General features: G+C 33.6%; 2 protein-coding genes across 2 annotated transcripts; both read left to right on the forward strand.

Moving 5' to 3' along the window:
* Positions 1–13,705: 13,705 nt before the first annotated feature.
* Positions 13,706–15,614, forward strand: ONS95_012241 (uncharacterized protein; the record flags this gene model as incomplete). The annotated part of the gene is made up of 4 exons (XM_058505865.1): positions 13,706–13,819; positions 13,880–14,049; positions 14,109–14,624; positions 14,675–15,614. 4 exons carry the CDS (start codon positions 13,706–13,708, stop codon positions 15,612–15,614), a joined length of 1,740 nt encoding a protein of 579 aa, XP_058358388.1.
* A 758-nt stretch (positions 15,615–16,372) lies between these two features.
* On the forward strand, positions 16,373–17,579 carry ONS95_012242 (uncharacterized protein; the record flags this gene model as incomplete). Its single annotated transcript, XM_058505866.1, has 3 exons — positions 16,373–16,465; positions 16,522–16,669; positions 16,717–17,579. 3 exons carry the CDS (start codon positions 16,373–16,375, stop codon positions 17,577–17,579), a joined length of 1,104 nt encoding a protein of 367 aa, XP_058358389.1.
* Positions 17,580–18,879: the final 1,300 nt, after the last annotated feature.

Consider the following 18,879-nt stretch of genomic DNA (forward strand, 5'->3'; position numbering starts at 1 on the left):
ATATCTTATACTACTATAAGAGTAAGTAGTAGTTTAGAGAGAGTTAGTATTATTAGAGTATAATCAGGTTTTTTTAATAGAGTATCCGCGGGATTCTTAAAGCTTAGTTAGTAAACGATCTCGAAATTAATTATAGAAAAGGTAATAGCTTATCTCGCTTATTATCTCGTTAGAGTGCGTATAGTTATAAAATACTAAAGGTTATTATAGTCTAATAATATAATAATTTTATATTAAAAGCTTTATAAGTAATAGCGCTAATACTTTACAGACTTAATAATCGCTAAAAGTTCTTAGTTAAAGGTAAAGTAATTAATCTCTATAGGAGTAAACTTATAGGAATAGAATATAATAAAGTATAAGTGACTATCTTCTTATTTTTATAAGATAATTTTAGCTAACGCGAATATAAAGGCGTTATATTCTAACTATAGTTTAAGGGCCAGATAGAAATATACTAGTATTAGAGCTTCCCGGAAACGCTATTATAAGACTTTAAAAGAGTTTATTATACTTTTATTTTATATAAATATCTATTTACTTTTAAGTAAAATAGTTATACTTAAGGTAATTTTATTATAGTAATAGATGAAATATTAATAAAAATTATAGAATCTAAGGAATAAGAGTACTTCTCTAGCGGTGCCGGGGATAAGATATTAGTTAATTATAGCAAAGCGTCTCTTATCTATTTAAATACTACTAAGTAATATAATATACCTTAAAAATTCGACTTTAGTAGTATTAAAGTCGTATTTCTCTAATTTATAAAATAGTCCTTATACTACGAGTTATTCTAATATATTATAAACGTAAGTCGAATATATATTAGAGTCTTTCGAGAATACTAAGATATTATTAAAGTAAATAATAATATAAATACTAATAAATTCCTAAAGGTACTAGTTAATATAAGCTTAAAAAGTAGTAAGTATATTATATAATCTAAAGAGTATAACTAGATACTTAAACGAATTAAAGTAAGTATAAAACACTATTTTCTATTTATATCCTAAGGTAATATAAATAAGATTATAAGCGCTAAATAAATCTAGCTTTATAAATATAATAGCTTCCTTAAGCTAATTAAGAATCTCTGAGATCAGAGGAATCGGGTATTAATTTAGTACTATAAAATTTAAGCGTGCGAAAGTCGACGTAAGGCCTAAAGCTACTATCCTTTTTCCTTATAAATAATAATAGAGTAGTAGCTTCGGACTTTAAAGTATAAATAAATCCTTAAGTAAGTATTTTATCTAAGTATTATTATAAAATAAGTAGTTCTTCTTAGGATAAGTTATAAATAGGGCTAAATAGAGGTTTAATACTAGGGCGTAGGTAGATTTCGTAATCTAATCCTAAGTATAACTACTAGTGCTATAAAGGCAGGATATCACGTGGAGTACTGCCTTATATACTAATTAATAGAATATAAAGATAAAGGTTATCTCTTAAGAATCTAAAGCTATAGAAGAGAGAGAAGCTTAGAAGCTCTTAAAGCTATATACTTTAGAAAAAAAACTAGCTAAGGTACTTTCTAAAGAAGATAGCTATAGCTATAGCTAAGCTAGCTAAGGGTAAAAGAGAAGTCTTTATACTTTATATACTATATAGCGTTATACTACTCCCTTATCTGAAAAAAGCTTATCCTTAAGTGTTTATTTAATTCTTTATTATTATCTAACTTATCATAGTTATTAATACTATTTTCCTAAGCTTTTATCTACTTTAAGAGCGTAGCTAGAGAGCTAGTCTACTTAGGGTATTATAAGTAGAATTCGCGGAGCTTATAGGGTATATATTTAAAGTTAGATACTAAGTACTATATAAAGTTGATATCTCTATTTAACTATAAGATTTTATATAATAGGTTATTATATTACTTTCGATAAGCTAGTATAGTTTCGATTTTCTATTTATTATTACTTATTATATTAATAAGCAGCGAGAGCTATTAGACTTATCTTAAGAGTAAGTTATTTAGATACTAGTATAGCTTATTAAAAGGAAAGATATTATAGATTCTTATACTTAATAGGATTTTCAGCTTATATAAGTTATATACCTTTTCTAAGACCTTAAAGAGGCTATTAGTAAGGTTATCTAACTTATAAGAAAGCCGGAGTATATTATAGTACCGCGTATTAAGCTATATAAAGTCGCTTATATCGAAGTCTATAGCGCGATAGGATTTATTATAAGCTTAAGATATATAGTCCTAAGCTTAGAGTAAGTGAGATTTTATTATATTCTACGCCTTTTAATAGTATAAAGTATATTTCGTAGCTTAATAAGCGTTTAGCTTATCTATTAGTGAAGCTAAGTCTAAGAGGTTAATTTTCTAATTCTATATAGTTTAAAGAGTATAACTATAGACTACTTTATAAGAGAATAGCCCTTTAAGAGAGTTATAAAGTAATATAAGCTAAGTATAATCTATAATTAATAAGAATTCGGACTAGTTATCTTAGTAGTAGCTAATAAAAGGCCGGAGGTATTTTTATAAGTACTAGTTATATATTTTAGTCTAGCTATTTATCTATAAGTAATTAGCTATTAATAGCTTATATTAAGAGCTTAGGATTAAGTTAAATTACTTCTAAAAAGTAGAAATAAACTAAGGCCCTTTATCTAAGGTTATACTAAGTAAGGCTCTGAAATACCTATAGATATAGTAAATATATAATATAGTAAGCTTCTAAGAGTTAATACTTTTTTAGTAAGAGATAGAAATAGCTTATTTACTAAACCTATTAATAATAATAAGTATATTATTATAGCTATATTTATCTAGAGGAAACAAGTAAAAGTTTATAGTTATATATTTCTAAGGGCGTGTAAATACTAGTAAAAGGTAGAGAAAGCTAAGCTTCTTATCTCTAGGAACTTATATTTAATAGCAGGTATAGTAATTTATATAATAGCGCTATACTATAGTTAATATACTATACTACTAATATTAAGCTAATAGTAGTTATAGCGTCTTTTAAGCACTAGGGTATACTATCTTAATTCTATTATATATCTCTTAAATAAGAAGAGTTTAAAAGTAGTTTATATTAAGTATAATAAGGTAGCTATTATAAAAGAGAAGATCTTTTTCTATAGTAAGCTTATCTAGAGTATTAAAAAGAGCTTACTTTTATAAGGCTTAGAGGGAGGTAGTAGCTTTATTTATCTTAAGGACTTAGTAAACTATAGAGATAAGTAAGGAAAAGCTTATAATATCTAAAGAAGAGATTATAATATTAGTAGGCTATATAAGATATAAGTTTACTATTAAGAGGTTAGAGTCGACTTAGTTATACTAAAAGAGCTATTATAAGTACTAGCTTCTCTTAGTAGTATTCTATATATCTAGTTCCTTACTTCGCTAAAAGAGAGTATCTATAAGAAGGTTTTATATACTTAGATAATAAGTAATTATAAAGTTATAATTAGTAAGTAGCTTAGCTTAGTAGGCTTATTAAGTATTTAGCTATTTTAAGGTTATAAAGTATTTAAGAGCCTTATAATCTATTACTATATAAATCTATTAAGGGGAGCTAGCGAGCTTTATATACTAGTAGCTAAAAGAGCGAATAATAGCAAGTATCTTTTTATTATAAATAGTATAGTTAAGCTTAGCTAGAAGTATAGTCTTTAAAAAGAAAGTAATAAGAAACTAGTTCTTACTATACTATTAGAAAAGTATACTTATAATTATACTATTACTTATATCTATCTTAAGAAAGTAGAGTAAGTCTTACTTATAGTATTAAAAGAGAAGCGCGCTAATTAGAATATACTTAAGATAGTTAAAAGTAACTTAATAATCTATAGAAAAGATAAAAGGAATATTATTTTTTATTAGTTAAATAAGAGGTTTTACTATAATTCTATAGTCTTAAATAAAGCGTTAGTAGAAGTTATAAAATCTAAGGAAGGATTATACGCCTTTTATAATCTAAAGGTATTATTATTAATAAATAATAGCGACTTTCTTAGAGTCTACTTTAAGGCTAGAGATAGAAATAATAAAGCTTAAGTACTTTATATAAGTAATATTAAATTTACTCTTCTTTAAGTTTACTTAGAGGCTAATATCAGTAAGCCTTTTTAGGACTTTTTCTATATAAGAGTAATACTTAGCGAGGTTATCTAAATAAATAAGAATATTATCTAAGTATATAATATAAAAGTTATTAAGGTAGTTAAAGAGCACGTCGTTTATATAGCGCTAGTATATAGTAGGGCTATTTATAAAGCTAAAAAGAAGAACTTTATACTTATACGCTCTATATTAAGTACAGAAGGTAGTGTATTCTTTAAAGACTAGGTCTATTTAAATTCGATAGAAAGCTTATTAAATATTTAGCTTTATAAAGATCTTAGTACTCAAGATATAAGTAAAAGTCTTATTAATAAGAGGTAAAAGGTACTAGTCTTTTTAAGTAAGGGAATTCAGGACTCTGAAGTTAATATATAAGTAAAAGAAGCTATTAGCTTTTTAAATAAAGAGTATAAGAGTAGCGAAAGGAGACTAAGAGAACTTAATAAAGCTTTTATCTAAATTATTTATAATATACTTCTTAATAGCTTTAAGCTTATCGCTAGATATTTTATATAAAAGGAAATACTTAAGGCTTTTCTTACTTTCTCTTTTAAGCTTAATTTTATAGTTATATAAGTAATATAATAGAAGAAGGTTACTTTTTAACTTTAAAAATATATAAGTGTATTCTATATACTTTATAAGGATAAGAGACTCTAAATCTAATTCTAATAGCTATTAAGCGACTTATAGTAGTATTTAATAATAAGAGATAAGGTCGATAATTAACTTAGAGATAATAGTAATATATTAATCTTATAGAGTTAAGTTCTTAAGTAAAGAGTCTATTTTATATAAAGTAGCTATAAAGACTTTATTATCTGATTTATATTTATATATTATATAGAATATAGCTACGCTTATAGTATATACTTTTAAACTAGCTAACTTTAATATACTACGTGATATATTAGTAACGCTATCTCTATATTAACTAGTATAGTTATTAGAGGAATATCTTATTTAAGAGAAGGATAAGGCTTTTATAGATATAAGTATAAGTATTATATTAGTTAGCTTTTATTATATTTAGTAAAGGGAAGCTATAAGAGAAGAGGCGTGATTTATAGATATTAACTTTAAAAGAGCTATTTTTAATATATTTAAATCCGGAAAGGAAGCTATAAGTAAAGTAGTATAATTTATAAGTATATTTATAAAAGAGATATAATTCCTGAAAGAAGTAAGAAAGAAAGAATTAGTAATTACCTCTTTTAAAAAGTATATAAAAGTATTTTCTCTCTTCTTAACTTTCTTTCTCTTTAACTTATATAACTTATCTAAGCTTAAAGCTAAACTATAAGAGTAGTAGTATAGTACTTATAGAAAAGAAAGTCTATTATAGTTATCTTTCGTAGAAGTAGAGAATATATTATCTATTTTTTCCTTATTCTATAGAGAATTTAATAAAAGCTTTATTAATATCAGAGGCTATTCTTTCTATTCTATATAGGAATTCAGCTAAGAAGCTACTAGAATATTAATAATAGTAAGGGAATTAATAATAGTCTATTATTATTAAGTACTTTAATACTTATCTAATTTCTAGTCTTAGTAATTAGTATCTTACTAGTACTACTATTAAACTCGCTAGTACTATAAATCTTATATTCGAATATTACAGCTATATAAGATTATAAGTAAGTAGTCCTAGGGCTAGTATAATTATTATTATAAGGTATCTATAAGAACTTAGTATTATATTAGCTATTCTTATCTAAGAATAACTTTATAGTTTCCTAAGCAAGTAATTAAAAAAGGAATATAAGTTTATAGATACTTATCTATAGTTAAGTTTAATATAGTATAATAAGAAATTACTTTACTAGAAGTATTATTATATCTCTTAACTAAAATAAGAGTTAATAGATAATAAAGTAAAAGTTTAAGGAAAATAGAAAAAGACTTAAGAAAAGAAGAATTAATAAAATAGTATCTATTAGCTCTAAAGTTAAGAAATACTAGTAATTAATATAATAAGCTATTCTAAGAGAGAGTTACTATAATAATAAGAGATTTACCTCTAAGGAGCTTTATTAAGTTTAAATATTATATATCTTATATAAGACTTAAGAAAGAGCTTTTACTTAAGCTTATTCTTTTCCCTAAGTAGTAAACTTAAGAAGTAGTTTAGCTATAGTATTTTTATATATTTCCTTATTATTACTAGAGCTTTCCTTAGAATTTAAAGTCTTTATATTAATAGTATTTATAGCTGGAGTTACTATATATTAAGTATATAGTATAAAGTATTAAGATAGAGCTAAAGGAGTTAAAGTATATAATTATTTAGTACGTATAAGGAAAGTATAAGGTTAAAAAGAAATAATAAGTAAATTTAAGTCTACTTAGTAAGAAGTAATATCTACTATAGTAAGTTAAGTTAAAAGCTTTAAAGGTTTAATAGCTTTAGCTAAGGCTTTATATTATATAGTATAAATAGTTTATTTAGCTATCTATTCTTAGTTCTTAGCTTAAATAACTACTACTTACTCTCTAAGAGTACTATAGCGCTTATATTCTAAGTGTAGTTAGTAATATAATTTAAGTAAGAGCTTATCTTAAAAGTTTATTCGTAAGATAGTCTTATTAAATATTCTAGCGGTTTAAGCTAGTGTTTAAAATTAATAGTAGAATTCCTAAAAGCTTATAGATAGCTTTATAGTAAGTAGGTTATAGTTATCTTATATAGTTTATTATTTATAAGGGTTTAAGAGAAAAGAGACTACTTTTTTAATAAGATCTTTAGCTTCTACTAGAGTACTATTATTATTAAAAGTTAGCTTTAGAAATATAAGCTTAAGGTAAGTTCTAGTTATACCTTTAGTCTAGTTTAATAGCTAATCCTTCTTATAGTTAGTATTTATAAAGTATAAGGCTTAATATTAAAGGGTATTCTATATTTAAGCTTCTTATAATCTTAAGCTATATTTAATTTTATTAGATAGCTAATTCTAGAGGTTAAGGATCTTTTTAATATATATAATAACTAATATTTAAGAGAAGCTACTAGAAGTAAGTAATATCTCTATAGAAGTTCAGTTTATAAGAGAGCTATTAATATAAGAGTCTAGAGGCTTAAAAGTAATAGAATAAGCTTAATATAAGCTATTCTCGCGAAAGTAATATAATTTAGCTTTATACTATACTTATATATTTGCTATTTTAACTTATAGATATTTAATCTTAATAGTAGAAGAAGAGAAGGGAGTTATACTATTCTTATAAGCTTACGCTTTTATACGGAGCTATATTACTTCTTTAAGAAGTCTTAGGTATATTATATTACTACTCTTAGTAATATATTTATTAGCTTATTCTTTTATATCTTATAAGAGAGCTTTACTTTTCGCTCTTAAGCTCTTTAAAAGAGCTATTATCTTTTTTAAGGCTCGAGTTATAATAGAAACGTTTAAAAGAGCTAGAGGAATTAAGAAAAGAGAGATTAAGGTTAGTATAAGTAAAGAGGATATTATTCTTTAAGCTAAGCTTAGTATAAGCTTTCTTTATATTAACTTATACTTAAATACTATAGTATTATATCTTATAGTAGTATATTATAAAGGAATTTGAGAGAAGGATATTTACTATCTTCTTAGATATAGAAAAAAGAGCTTTAGATAATATAACTACTAGTATTATAAAAGTAGGATATTATATAAAGTATTACCTTATATACTGATTAATAGAATATAAAGATAAAGGTTATCTCTTAAGAATCTAAAGCTATAAAAGAGAAAGAAGCTTAGAGGCTCTTCAAGCTATATACTCTAGAAAAGGGGCTAGCTAAGGTACTTCCTAAAAGGGATAACTATAGCTATAGCCGAGCTAGCTAGGGGTAAAAGGGAAGTCTCTATACTTTATATACTACGCGGCGTCACACTAAGTAATAAAGAGGAAGCTACTAAGTCTTAATAAGATTAAATACTCTTAAGAATATAGCGTATTTCGGCGGTAGCGTAATAGGTAGCTTTTCTATAGTTATACTAGAGTTATATCTTAGTAGGCTTAGTAAGTCGCTATTATCTAAGTCTAAGTTATTTAGAAGAAGCGTTAAGTTATACTTATTAGTTAAAGAAAGTGAGCTATCTATTTTATCTATAGAGTTCTTAGTAAAGTATAAATAATCTATTACTATAAGTATACGCTTAAAGCTTTCCTTAAATAGCGTATTATTACTATAAGTGAGTTCGCTAGTATAAAAATTAACCTTTAGGTTATATTTTTTTAACTATAGAAAGCTAAGGATAATATCTACTACCTCTAGTTTTATCTCTTGAAATACTTATAGAGTATATTTAAGATATTATTATTAGAAGCTATAGTAGGGCTATAGTAGATATAAGCACTAGCACTCGCCTTTTAGCGTCTTTAACTATAAGGTAATAAGAGTTATCTTATTAGTATTAAACCTTTATAATTAAAGTTGTATTAATAAAGTTTAATAATACACTAGTATCTATAAGTGCGGATATTTTAATATTTGAACTATTTAGAGCTAATAATAAAACCGTAACTTTATAGAATTCAGGATAAGTTAATAGTACACTAAGTATATTAGGGAGAGGCTAGAATAGTAATAGAATATTAATATAATTTAGCGTATATAAGACTTAGCTTAGTAAGGCATATAGTTGTTCTTAGTAATTATAGAGTTAGTCTATAGATAATTAATAATAGTCGTTAGTAAGTAATAATATATTATTTATAATATTACTATAGATTTCTCCTAAATACTTATTTACCTCTAATCCCGCTAGTCCTATTAATAGGGAAAGCTTTTATTTCTCTTTAGGTAATCTCTAGTTTAGTAACTTATTACTTTATAAGTAAAATATCACTTCTCTTATTATAATCTCTTTCTCTTCTCTATAGGGATATCTAAGTACTAGGTTTCTCTTCTTTTCTTATTTCCTAATATATCTTATAAAAGTTCTCTTAATATAATAAGAGTAGTATTAGTACTTATAAGTACTACTATAAAACTAATATTCTTCTATAGTTAGGCCGCGGAGCGTTTAGCTAAAGTACGAGAGAGTTACTTATTAAAAAGGTAAGAGGTAGTATATAAGTACTCTTTAGCTTAGAGTACTTACTCCTTTATAGTAAGGTAAGTTATTAGTAGAATTTCTTTATAAGTATTATAGATATATCAGAAGATAGGTTATATAAGTTTACTATAGTAGTTAGATAGTACTACTAAAAGTTCATAGTATTATAATATATCCTAAAGTAAGCCTTTAAAGAAATTAGTAAAGTCTTAGACTAACTAATTATTAAATATTTAAATCTTTATTATTCTAAGATCTACTTTAATAGCTGATATTTATATTCTATATTCTAAGAATAGCTATTCCTTTAATAGAAGCTAGTATATAAACTTAGTAACTTCTTATAGTATATTATTAAGTTAAGTAAACTAAATACGCTTCTTAATAGTCGTGTAAATATAGTTCCTTACTATAGTAGCTTATATAATAGAGTTAATTATTCCTTCTACTATTATATAGTTCTTTATTTTAAGGATCTAAAATCGTAAGTTATCTTTTAGTAGTGTAAATATAAAAGGAGTTTTACTCTATAGTTAATCCCTAGATCGGCCTAAGTATTTAGGAGGTACTACTACTACTAAGTATAGAAGTACTAATAATTATCCTGAGATAGGATTATTTATATAACTAAGTAGACTAGTTAATTCTAGGAAAACTAAGGGACCTCTTAGACTAAAGGGGAGGTCTCTTTTAGCTAGTTATTCTACTATTGTAGTATAAAGTAAAGTATTACTTATTATTAGAGTAGCTTCGAAATATTCTTCTTAACCTAAAAAAACTATTATTTATTAGCGTTCTATAACTTATATCTTTATAGATATAGTTTAGTTTAGCTCTTTAAAGCAGTTAATCTTCTAGCTTTATACCTCGATTATAGCTTAAGAGCTATATAAAAAGTAGGAGTATAGTAAGGAGTTATTATAAGTTAGTAAATTACTATAAGTTCTCTATAGAGTATCTTAAGGGCGTTAGTAGCTCTAAGAGTATTATAATATTAGTAAGTTTTAGTAATTCTCTTACTTACTCTCTACTTATACTTAGTAGCTAGCTATTAGTAAGAGGGAGTTTTCGCTAATAGGATTTAAATCTTTATTTTTAATATTATAGATATATTCTGAATTTATAAATAATAAGTCTAAAGAATCTGGATTATTATATACTTAGTAGCCGGAGCTTTCTCTATTTCTAGAACTTATAGTTATACTAAGCTCTAAGGCGTTTATTAATAGTTTACTAAGTAAGGGAATCTTAATCTCTTACTTCTATAATTAAGATAGTCGCTTAGCTATATCTAGATTAATCTTTTACTTAGAGAGTATTACTTTTCTTATTAATTATATTAGTAAAGTAATATTAGTAGGTACTTAATTAAGGTCTAGCTATAGTAGTACTATAGTATCTTAATAGAAAGGCTCTAAGTAGATCTCTCTCTTTAGTTATTCTTTCTACTATACTACTTTAAAGAAGTTTTAAAGTATTATAAGGTACTTAGAATATAAGAAGTAAAGAGGTAATATTATATTAACTGAAACTTAAGGAGAGCTATAGAGCTCGAGAGACGTATAGCCTTTAAGGGCTATAGCCTAACGGAAATAGCAGGAGCTCCTAATAGATATTCTAAATATATCTATAAGCTAGTACTATTATCTTAGAAATACTAATCGAGTATAAATAACGTAAAAGCTAATAATAAGGTTATAGATATACTAATTTTAATATTTATTAAGATTAAGACGAAAAAGGTTACTAAGCTATTATATCTCTGGAATTAAAACCTAAAAGAATATATAGGCCTTTCTAGAGAGAAAGAGTTCTAAGGTAAAGGTCTTATATTAATATTTATATAGTAATTAATACTTAGATGCTTACTATTAGTTTTAAAGCTTAATTTAATATTTATAACGCCTCTGAAGCTATATAATTAGTACTAGGGCTAATATACTTAGTTTATAAATAGCTATATTTAATATAGTTAAAGATAGATAAATATTTAATAATTTAGATAATATTTAAAGGTTTTAATATCACAGGATCTTAGGGGCTAAGCACGGAATTTAAGGTTAATAAGACCTAGTAAGGAACCCTAGAAAATTACATATAAAATTAGGTATAACTTACTATAACTAATTGCTCGGCGCACAGGGGTGAAAACTATTTCTCCAAAAGTGTTCTGCCGGTGCGAAAATATCACAGGATCTTAGGGGCTAAGCACGGAATTTGAGGTTAATAAGACCTAGTAAGGAACCCAGCAAATTACATATAAAATTAGGTATAACTTACTATAACTAATTGCTCGGCGCACAGGGGTGAAAACTATTTCTCCAAAAGTGTTCTGCCGGTGCGAAAACACTATAATAGACTCAATCTGGAGCCGCTGAGGATTTTTGGGGTAGACTATACATTCCTTGGGGAAATCCTGCCGAGGTGTATGATTTGATGCTTGCTTCATGAGTGAGCGACACGGGTCGACGACAAGAATTCTAGGTTCCATAGCTCCATAGGAAGGGCTGGATACCTCAGTCATATGAACTCAACGCGTCAAGGCTTGTACTCTAGACAGTGAATAGAGTTCATACACCACTTTGGTGCGAATTAATGAGACACACGACTACGTAATATTCTACAATTGACAACGACTGTTGGCGAAGAAGACAGTGGAAATTGCATGGAAAAATAGTACATGACATGAACTGTACCTTCAGCCACTGATCAGAAGGACATACATATGCCTTGTTGTAAGTTGCACAACATCTCCTGCGCCACGACAAAGTGTCACGTAACGTCATGCATTATTGACAGAGTCCACTTTTCGAGTATGGGGAGGTTGTACTGGGATTAATCAACCAGCGACCCATGTTCAGCCTCAGGTCTCACTAAGCGGACCTTCTCCAGCTTTTGGAGAACAACAAGCCGTGGCCGTGGCCCTGTGATAAAGGAGGGCAAGGTGAGATATGATCAGACCAGAGAGGAGTGGAGTAGAGCAGAGCAGAGGAGAGTAGCGTAAAGTAGAGCCGGAGAAAAAAGCGATAGAAATAGCGGGTAGTGATTGGTCGCAATCTCTCTCTCTCTCTCTCTGCCGGGCCCCCTGTCCGCAGTAAATTTACTTTGGTGTCTGGGGAGCTGGGGTTTTCTTGGGTTGTTCTTCGTGGCGTTCGAGGGGTTGCGGGGTTGACAGAAGGGGCTTTCGGCCAAGCTCGAGAAGTGGCGAGACTAGGCGCGACCCCCCGCTTGAGGCGTACAAGTACTACCCGACAGTACAACTACTGTACAGTGTGGGTAGGTAAGGTAAATTTACCTTAAGGTAGGGCTTTCGTACGTTAGCACGCCTTTCCCCAGCTTTCATACCTACCTACGTAGGTAATTTACCTAAGGTAACTCATACACTTAAACTACAGTGCGTGTACCAACCAGCTGGGTCTGCGCCATGCCGTTGACCATGGACCGTACGGGCAAGACGCCTCCAGTGACGGGTTATTATTATTCTACAGTACAGTACAGTACAGGAATTCTTCACTTTGCCTATGTGACTTCTACAGTAAGTACCTACCTAGGTATGCAAGGCTGGGAACATCAGCTTTTGAGCGAGGAGAAGCGAGCGGAATTGGCCAATGGCAATTCAGCCGAGGCCGTGGGGACGGAGCAGCTGAGCCCTGCGCTGCCAGTCAAAATACAGCCGGCCATGCCATGGCCATGCCCGCGACGGGGTGCAGGCTGGACCCAGGCTGGATGCAGGGCCTGGGAGCCAGGCTCAGGATCTTCGGGCTCTGGCTCTGGCTCTGGTTCCGGGTCTGGGGAACACACAGAACAGACTAACCAGGCGAGCCAGGCAGACTACTACTGCCGGCCGACCTTGAGCTAGACCACCGGAAACACTGAACGCGACGGATTCTGGGGTTCTCAAATGCAGTGGCAGCAGCGGCCGTCCCCGCTAAAGACTATAAAGTAAAGTGCCCAATAATGAATAAGGTAATGTCCAATGTCCAGTGTCCAATAATGCTCACGGGCCCACGGCATGCATGGGTCATGGGTGCAGCATACCTTACAGTAGCATGCATCTCAGGGGTGTTTCTGGTGTTTCTGGTGTTTCTGGTGCTGCTGCTGTTTCTGGCGTCTTTTCTCTCGCTAGATTCCAGACAGCACGCGGGCCGATGGGGAGGGTTGGTGTCCCCAGCCGACCTTCCTTACCTTCGTTAGCTAGCCGGGTAGCCCAGCCCAGCCCAGCCAGCTCTCGTTAGTCCCGACACCACCACCCGGCACGCACCAGCACCAGCACCAGCACCAGCACCAGCACCATGGATTCTTCTCTCGCCAAGTTGCACACCACCACTACTGCATCCATATCCAAATCTTGACCTCACTGTCGCCGTCGTCGTCCTTGCCATGTCTCCCTGCCCCTGTATATAAGTCTGGCCATGTTTCCCTTGCACACCCTTTTATTCTACCATCATCAGCACCTCGCATCAATATCTTCTTGGGATTGAAGCTTGCTTCTCTTCAACAATCCGCATCTGGTACAACCACCCTCCTCAACAACACGACACCTTCCCCTCACATCACCGCAATGGCAGGCGAACGCAAGTCCTCCATTGTTCCCGTCGAGTCGCGGAACGATGATATCCTCCGTGTTTACGACACCAACGTCCGTAAGATGAGCGTCATCAATCCCGACCTTGCAGTATGTTTTCATCCCTGACCACCACCACTATACTGGACTTCAACTGACAAGGGATTATAGGAGCAAAACAATAATGCTCGGAGTGCTACCGATCGGGAGCACAACATGACCGTTAGGGAGTGTCTCCGCCTGTACCCAAAGGCCGTTGCTTTCTCCCTCATCTTCTCCACTGCAATTATCATGGAGGGATACGACACTGCCCTTCTCGGTTCTTTCTGGGGTTTCAAGCCGTATGTACTTCTCTGCTCAATCACGTGTTGGCAGGCGTTCGCTAATAGACATCCCTCAGTTTCCGAAACCGATTTGGCGACCAAATCGATACCAGTGACAATGCCCTCCCAGGCGACCGAGTCGTCAGCTCCCGGTGGCAGACTTCTGTCGGCGCTGCAGGACAGGTAGGCCAGATCATTGGTCTGTACCTCAATGGTTGGATCTCCGACAAGATCGGATACAAAAAGACCATGTTCGGTTCTCTCATCCTCATGACGGCCATGATCTTCATCCCTTTCTTCTCCCAAAACATCGAAACCTTCCTCGCCGGCGCGGTCCTCCAGGGCGTGCCTTGGGGCGTGTTTCAAACCCTTACGACTACCTACGCCTCTGAAGTAGCTCCTGTCAAGATCCGTGCTTATCTCACCACCTATGTCAACTTGTGCTGGGTCATTGGTCAGTTGCTCGCTGCTGGCATCCTCAAGGGTTTCCTTACTCGCGATGATCAATGGGCTTATAAGATCCCCTTTGCCATTCAATGGGTATGGCCACCTTTGATCATCATTGGTGTCATATTCGCTCCCGAATCTCCATGGTACGTTCACCTTAACTTCTGCTCTAGACGGTCTACTGATTCATTGTCAGGTGGTTGGTCAGAAAGGGCCGCCTCGAGGATGCCAAGAAATCTCTCCTTCGACTTACTTCCAAGGGCAGCGGTGTTGACTTCAACGTCCACGACCAAGTCATGATGATGAAGTCCACCAACGAATTGGAAATTGCAATTTCAGCTGGTACCAACTATTGGGATTGTTTCCGCGGCACTGACCTCCGCCGTACTGAAATTGCCTCTGTCGCATGGCTCGCTCAAGCGTTCTGTGGTGCTGCACTGATCGGTTTCGCTGTTCAGGTCTACCAACGCGCCGGTCTTGATGACTCCCACGCCTTTTCGCTCAACATCGGACAATCTGGAATGGGAGCTGTTGGTACGATCTTGTCTTGGTTTCTGATGCAACACGCTGGGCGACGTACAATCTACCTTTGGGGTCTTGGTGTTATGTTCGTCATCTTGATTATTATTGGTGGTCTTGGGTTTGCTGGAGATCATAACACTGGCGCCTCCTGGGGTGTTGGATCTCTCCTCATGGTCTATACCTTCGTGTACGATCTTACCGTCGGTCCAGTTTGCTACTGCTTGGTTGCTGAGATCCCATCGACTCGTCTCAAGATCAAGACTGTCGTCTTGGCCCGAAACTTCTACAACATCGGTGGTATCATCAACAGCGCTCTCGTGCCCGCTATGCTTGGTGTCAATGCGTGGAATTGGGGTCCTAAGTCTGGCTTATTCTGGGCCGGATGCTGCGGTCTCCTCTGGACTTGGTCCTATTTCCGCCTACCCGAGCCAAAGGGCCGCACATATGGTGAGCTCGATGTCCTCTTCGAACACAAGGTCTCTGCTCGCAAGTTTGCTTCTACCAAGGTCGATCAGTTTGCTGGGGAGCACACGGAGATTGTTGAGGTTGAAGGGGCCGACGACTCAAGCACCAAGAAGGATGTCGGACAATATGAGATTAGAGAGAAGAATTAGAGTGTTGATGTTGTTACGGTTGGGGAGTTATGATACCAGTTGGACATGGTTAAATGAGTGTGTTTTCTGCGAAAATGTTTAGTTTCATGTACATAGTAACGCCTTGAAGAACCTATCGCATATTACTCCTGTGAACACACACAGTTCTAGAATCGTTCCAAGCATAAGTTCACGCGCTCACGTGCTCCAAGCTGAAGGCCGGACCTATTGGAGGTTCACTTGGACTGATTAAGGCAAGATACCAGCCCCAGACTCAAGTGTAGCAGTAACATACTCTCTTTTTTTGGGATTATATTTACGAAATGTTCGACTCGACAGTTGAGAGATTCACCAGGTTTCTTCTGGTCAGCCAAGCCTTGGGGAGTATTAGGGAATGATAGCTAAGGTAACCGCTATTCCCCAAGCTGCCACCAGGAACATTCCCCCGAAAACCCTGTAACCCTCGCTGTAGCGAGCCCTAGAAAGCCAGAAAAGGTATGCGATCCAGGGAACGACGGCCTGAAAAATCACTTAAGCCTCAGCGAAGCTTTGCTATACCCTTTTGGGCTTAGCGGTACCTGCACCGTGCTCCCTTGATACCTAAGGTGGGTATGGGGCGGGATGCCCGACTACTTCTACCCCTCCCCCACTTCGCAACTCCTCTACTTCCTAACTTCAGCTTCATTTTTAACCTTGAATTGGAAAACAGGGCCAAAGACCAGATTAGACCATCGAACCCAGGTAGTGAGCCTCGAGTTCACATCTATCTCCGGAGGATAATGGATGCTGCGGGCAGTTTCTCTGGACTTCCCTGGCAACTGCATAGTTTGACCAGTGACCAAGTTGCTCCTAAAGTTTTTATTATTACTATGGTGAGTCTTTCTCGCAGAGGAATTACTACAACCATATCATACTTATACCCTCCCAGTTCAGCCAGGAAGCCGCGAGTTGGCTTGCGGATGATAGCCTTGTCAGGTTCAACCAGGTGATCCATGTTCCTGGCTTATCTCACGATTATGATGTTGTACATTATGACTCCGAGAAAGGCATCTGTCTTTTGACCACGGGAATAGCATGTACTGTATCCTCGTTTTAGAGCGACATTCGGCTGATGAAGTCGAAGTGGTCAACGCAGCACTGTCCATCTCAGCACTCACTACATCACCTCTGTTCGACCTTACTAAGACCTACTTCATTCTCTCTGGCATTGCTGGTGTAAATCCCAAAGTATCCACTATCGGCTCAGTGGCACTTGCAAGATTCGCTGTGCAAGTAGATATACAGCTGGAATTTGATACTAGAGAAACGTCACCATCGTGGAAAACTGGTTATCTGCCAATCGGAGCGCCTTCGCACGGCTCATTCCCGCGCAATTTCACTGGTTCAGAGGTTTTTGAGCTCAACGACAATTTGAGGAAGCTTGCTATGAAATTCGCAAGAGATGTGGATCTGGTTGACTCCGAAGCAGCGATTGATAATCGAGCTTTGTATGCCGGATCGGCAGGTGATATGTTTGCTGCTGCGACCATGCAGCCAAGTATTAGTGAAGGCGATGTCACAGCTAGTAACATGTTCTTCCATGGGAGGCATCTTGCTGAGGGTTTTGAGGATCTTGTTGGCCTATACACGGCTGGCCAGGCTCAGTACTACATGACGGCGATGGAAGATACGGCAGTATTGGCTGCTCTGCTTAGAGCTGCACTTCAGAAGCGGGTCGATTTTTCCCGTATTGTTCTGATGAGGGCAGGGTCGAATTTTGACCGGAGTCATAGTTCTAGCTTCGTCGCATCATTACCGTTTATTATCGATCACGGTGGCTTTCAACCAGCGTGCAGGAATTTGTATCTTTCAGGGATTCAGGTGATTGAAGGTATTCTAGGAAACTGGACCTTTTTTAAGATAGGTGTGAAAGCTGATAATTATATTGGCGATATTTTTGGTTCGCTTGGTGGGACACCAAGTTTTGGGCCGAAAGCAAAGGCTTGATAGAGATAGGTTTAATGGAGAGCATATCATTACCCAGTAGGGGGAAATCAACTCCAACCCCGTCCCGAAATACATCAAGCCATATGATTGCTGCTGGAATGCCGCCTAGCTACCTATGTAAAGAGGTAACAGGAGCCTTGCTTTGAGTGAAAAAGGCGACAGCTATCAAGCACAAAAGGACCCCTCCTTTGGCATAGGAAAATCCCTGCAGCTGACTCACTGAGTGTCTATGTAAGATTAGAAAGTTCATAGAACGTAGTTTTTCTTCATATAAATTTACTTGCACATGCATACAGCACGAATTTCGCTCGAATGGAAATCCAACTAAGCCAACGGGATTGGAGATAGAGGAGCAGTTCCCTGTAACTCAGGCCGATTGATTTCTTACGCAGCTACTCACATGCGCTGCTCTTCGCGTAGAAATAGGATTTGGCAACCCCTCTCTATCTTTTACCTTTGGACGATTCGTAACGCAGCTGCAAAAGATCCGGATCGATAGTAATACTTGAAGGTAACGTGGGAGTGATCGTGTAGTTCTATTACATAGGAGCCTAGGCTTATTAAAGATATCTCTGGAGTATAATAAGTCTTATTATAAAACATAATATAGTAGTAAAGTCTGATATATTAGTGATTTAAATTAAACTCTCTTTTATTTCTACTATATAATTATGATTTTTAGATTATTTATAAAGCTATTAAAGTATAATAGTATAATATAATAGTATAATATAATAGTATAGGATAGATTTATTAGTAATTGTAATATTAAAAAGAAGATATATATTTAAATAAAAAATTATAAGTATAATTATTAGCTTATATATTTATTATTTATTAGTATTATACTAGCAAATTATAATAAACTAGTTATATAAATAAGGCTAATGTTATAAGGCTATAAGACTTAGTATTAAAGATATTTAAATAGAGAATTATATAGTAAACTTAAAACTAGCTTAGTTTACTAATAGCTATATCTCTTTTACTTATACTTAAAGCTTTTTAAGAACCTTTTTCTTTTATTATTATTATAATAAACTAATTACGATAGGCGAGTTACGTAAGTAAAGCTGATATTATAAGGCTGTAAGGCTAGAGTTATATAATAAATCTAGGACTAGCTTAGTTCACTAGTAGCTATATCTTCCTTACTTATTCTTAAGGCTTCTTAAGAACTTCTTCCTTTTACTATTTTTTCTACTTTATATTATAACTACTAATAAATATTTATAATATTATTATAATTATTTCTACTTTATATTATAGTTATAAACGTGTCTTTAAGTTCTTTATTTAT

The sequence above is a fragment of the Cadophora gregata genome (genome assembly GCF_030347475.1).
Source record: "Cadophora gregata isolate MNR1 chromosome Unknown scaffold_6, whole genome shotgun sequence".
NCBI lineage: Eukaryota > Fungi > Ascomycota > Leotiomycetes > Helotiales > Ploettnerulaceae > Cadophora > Cadophora gregata.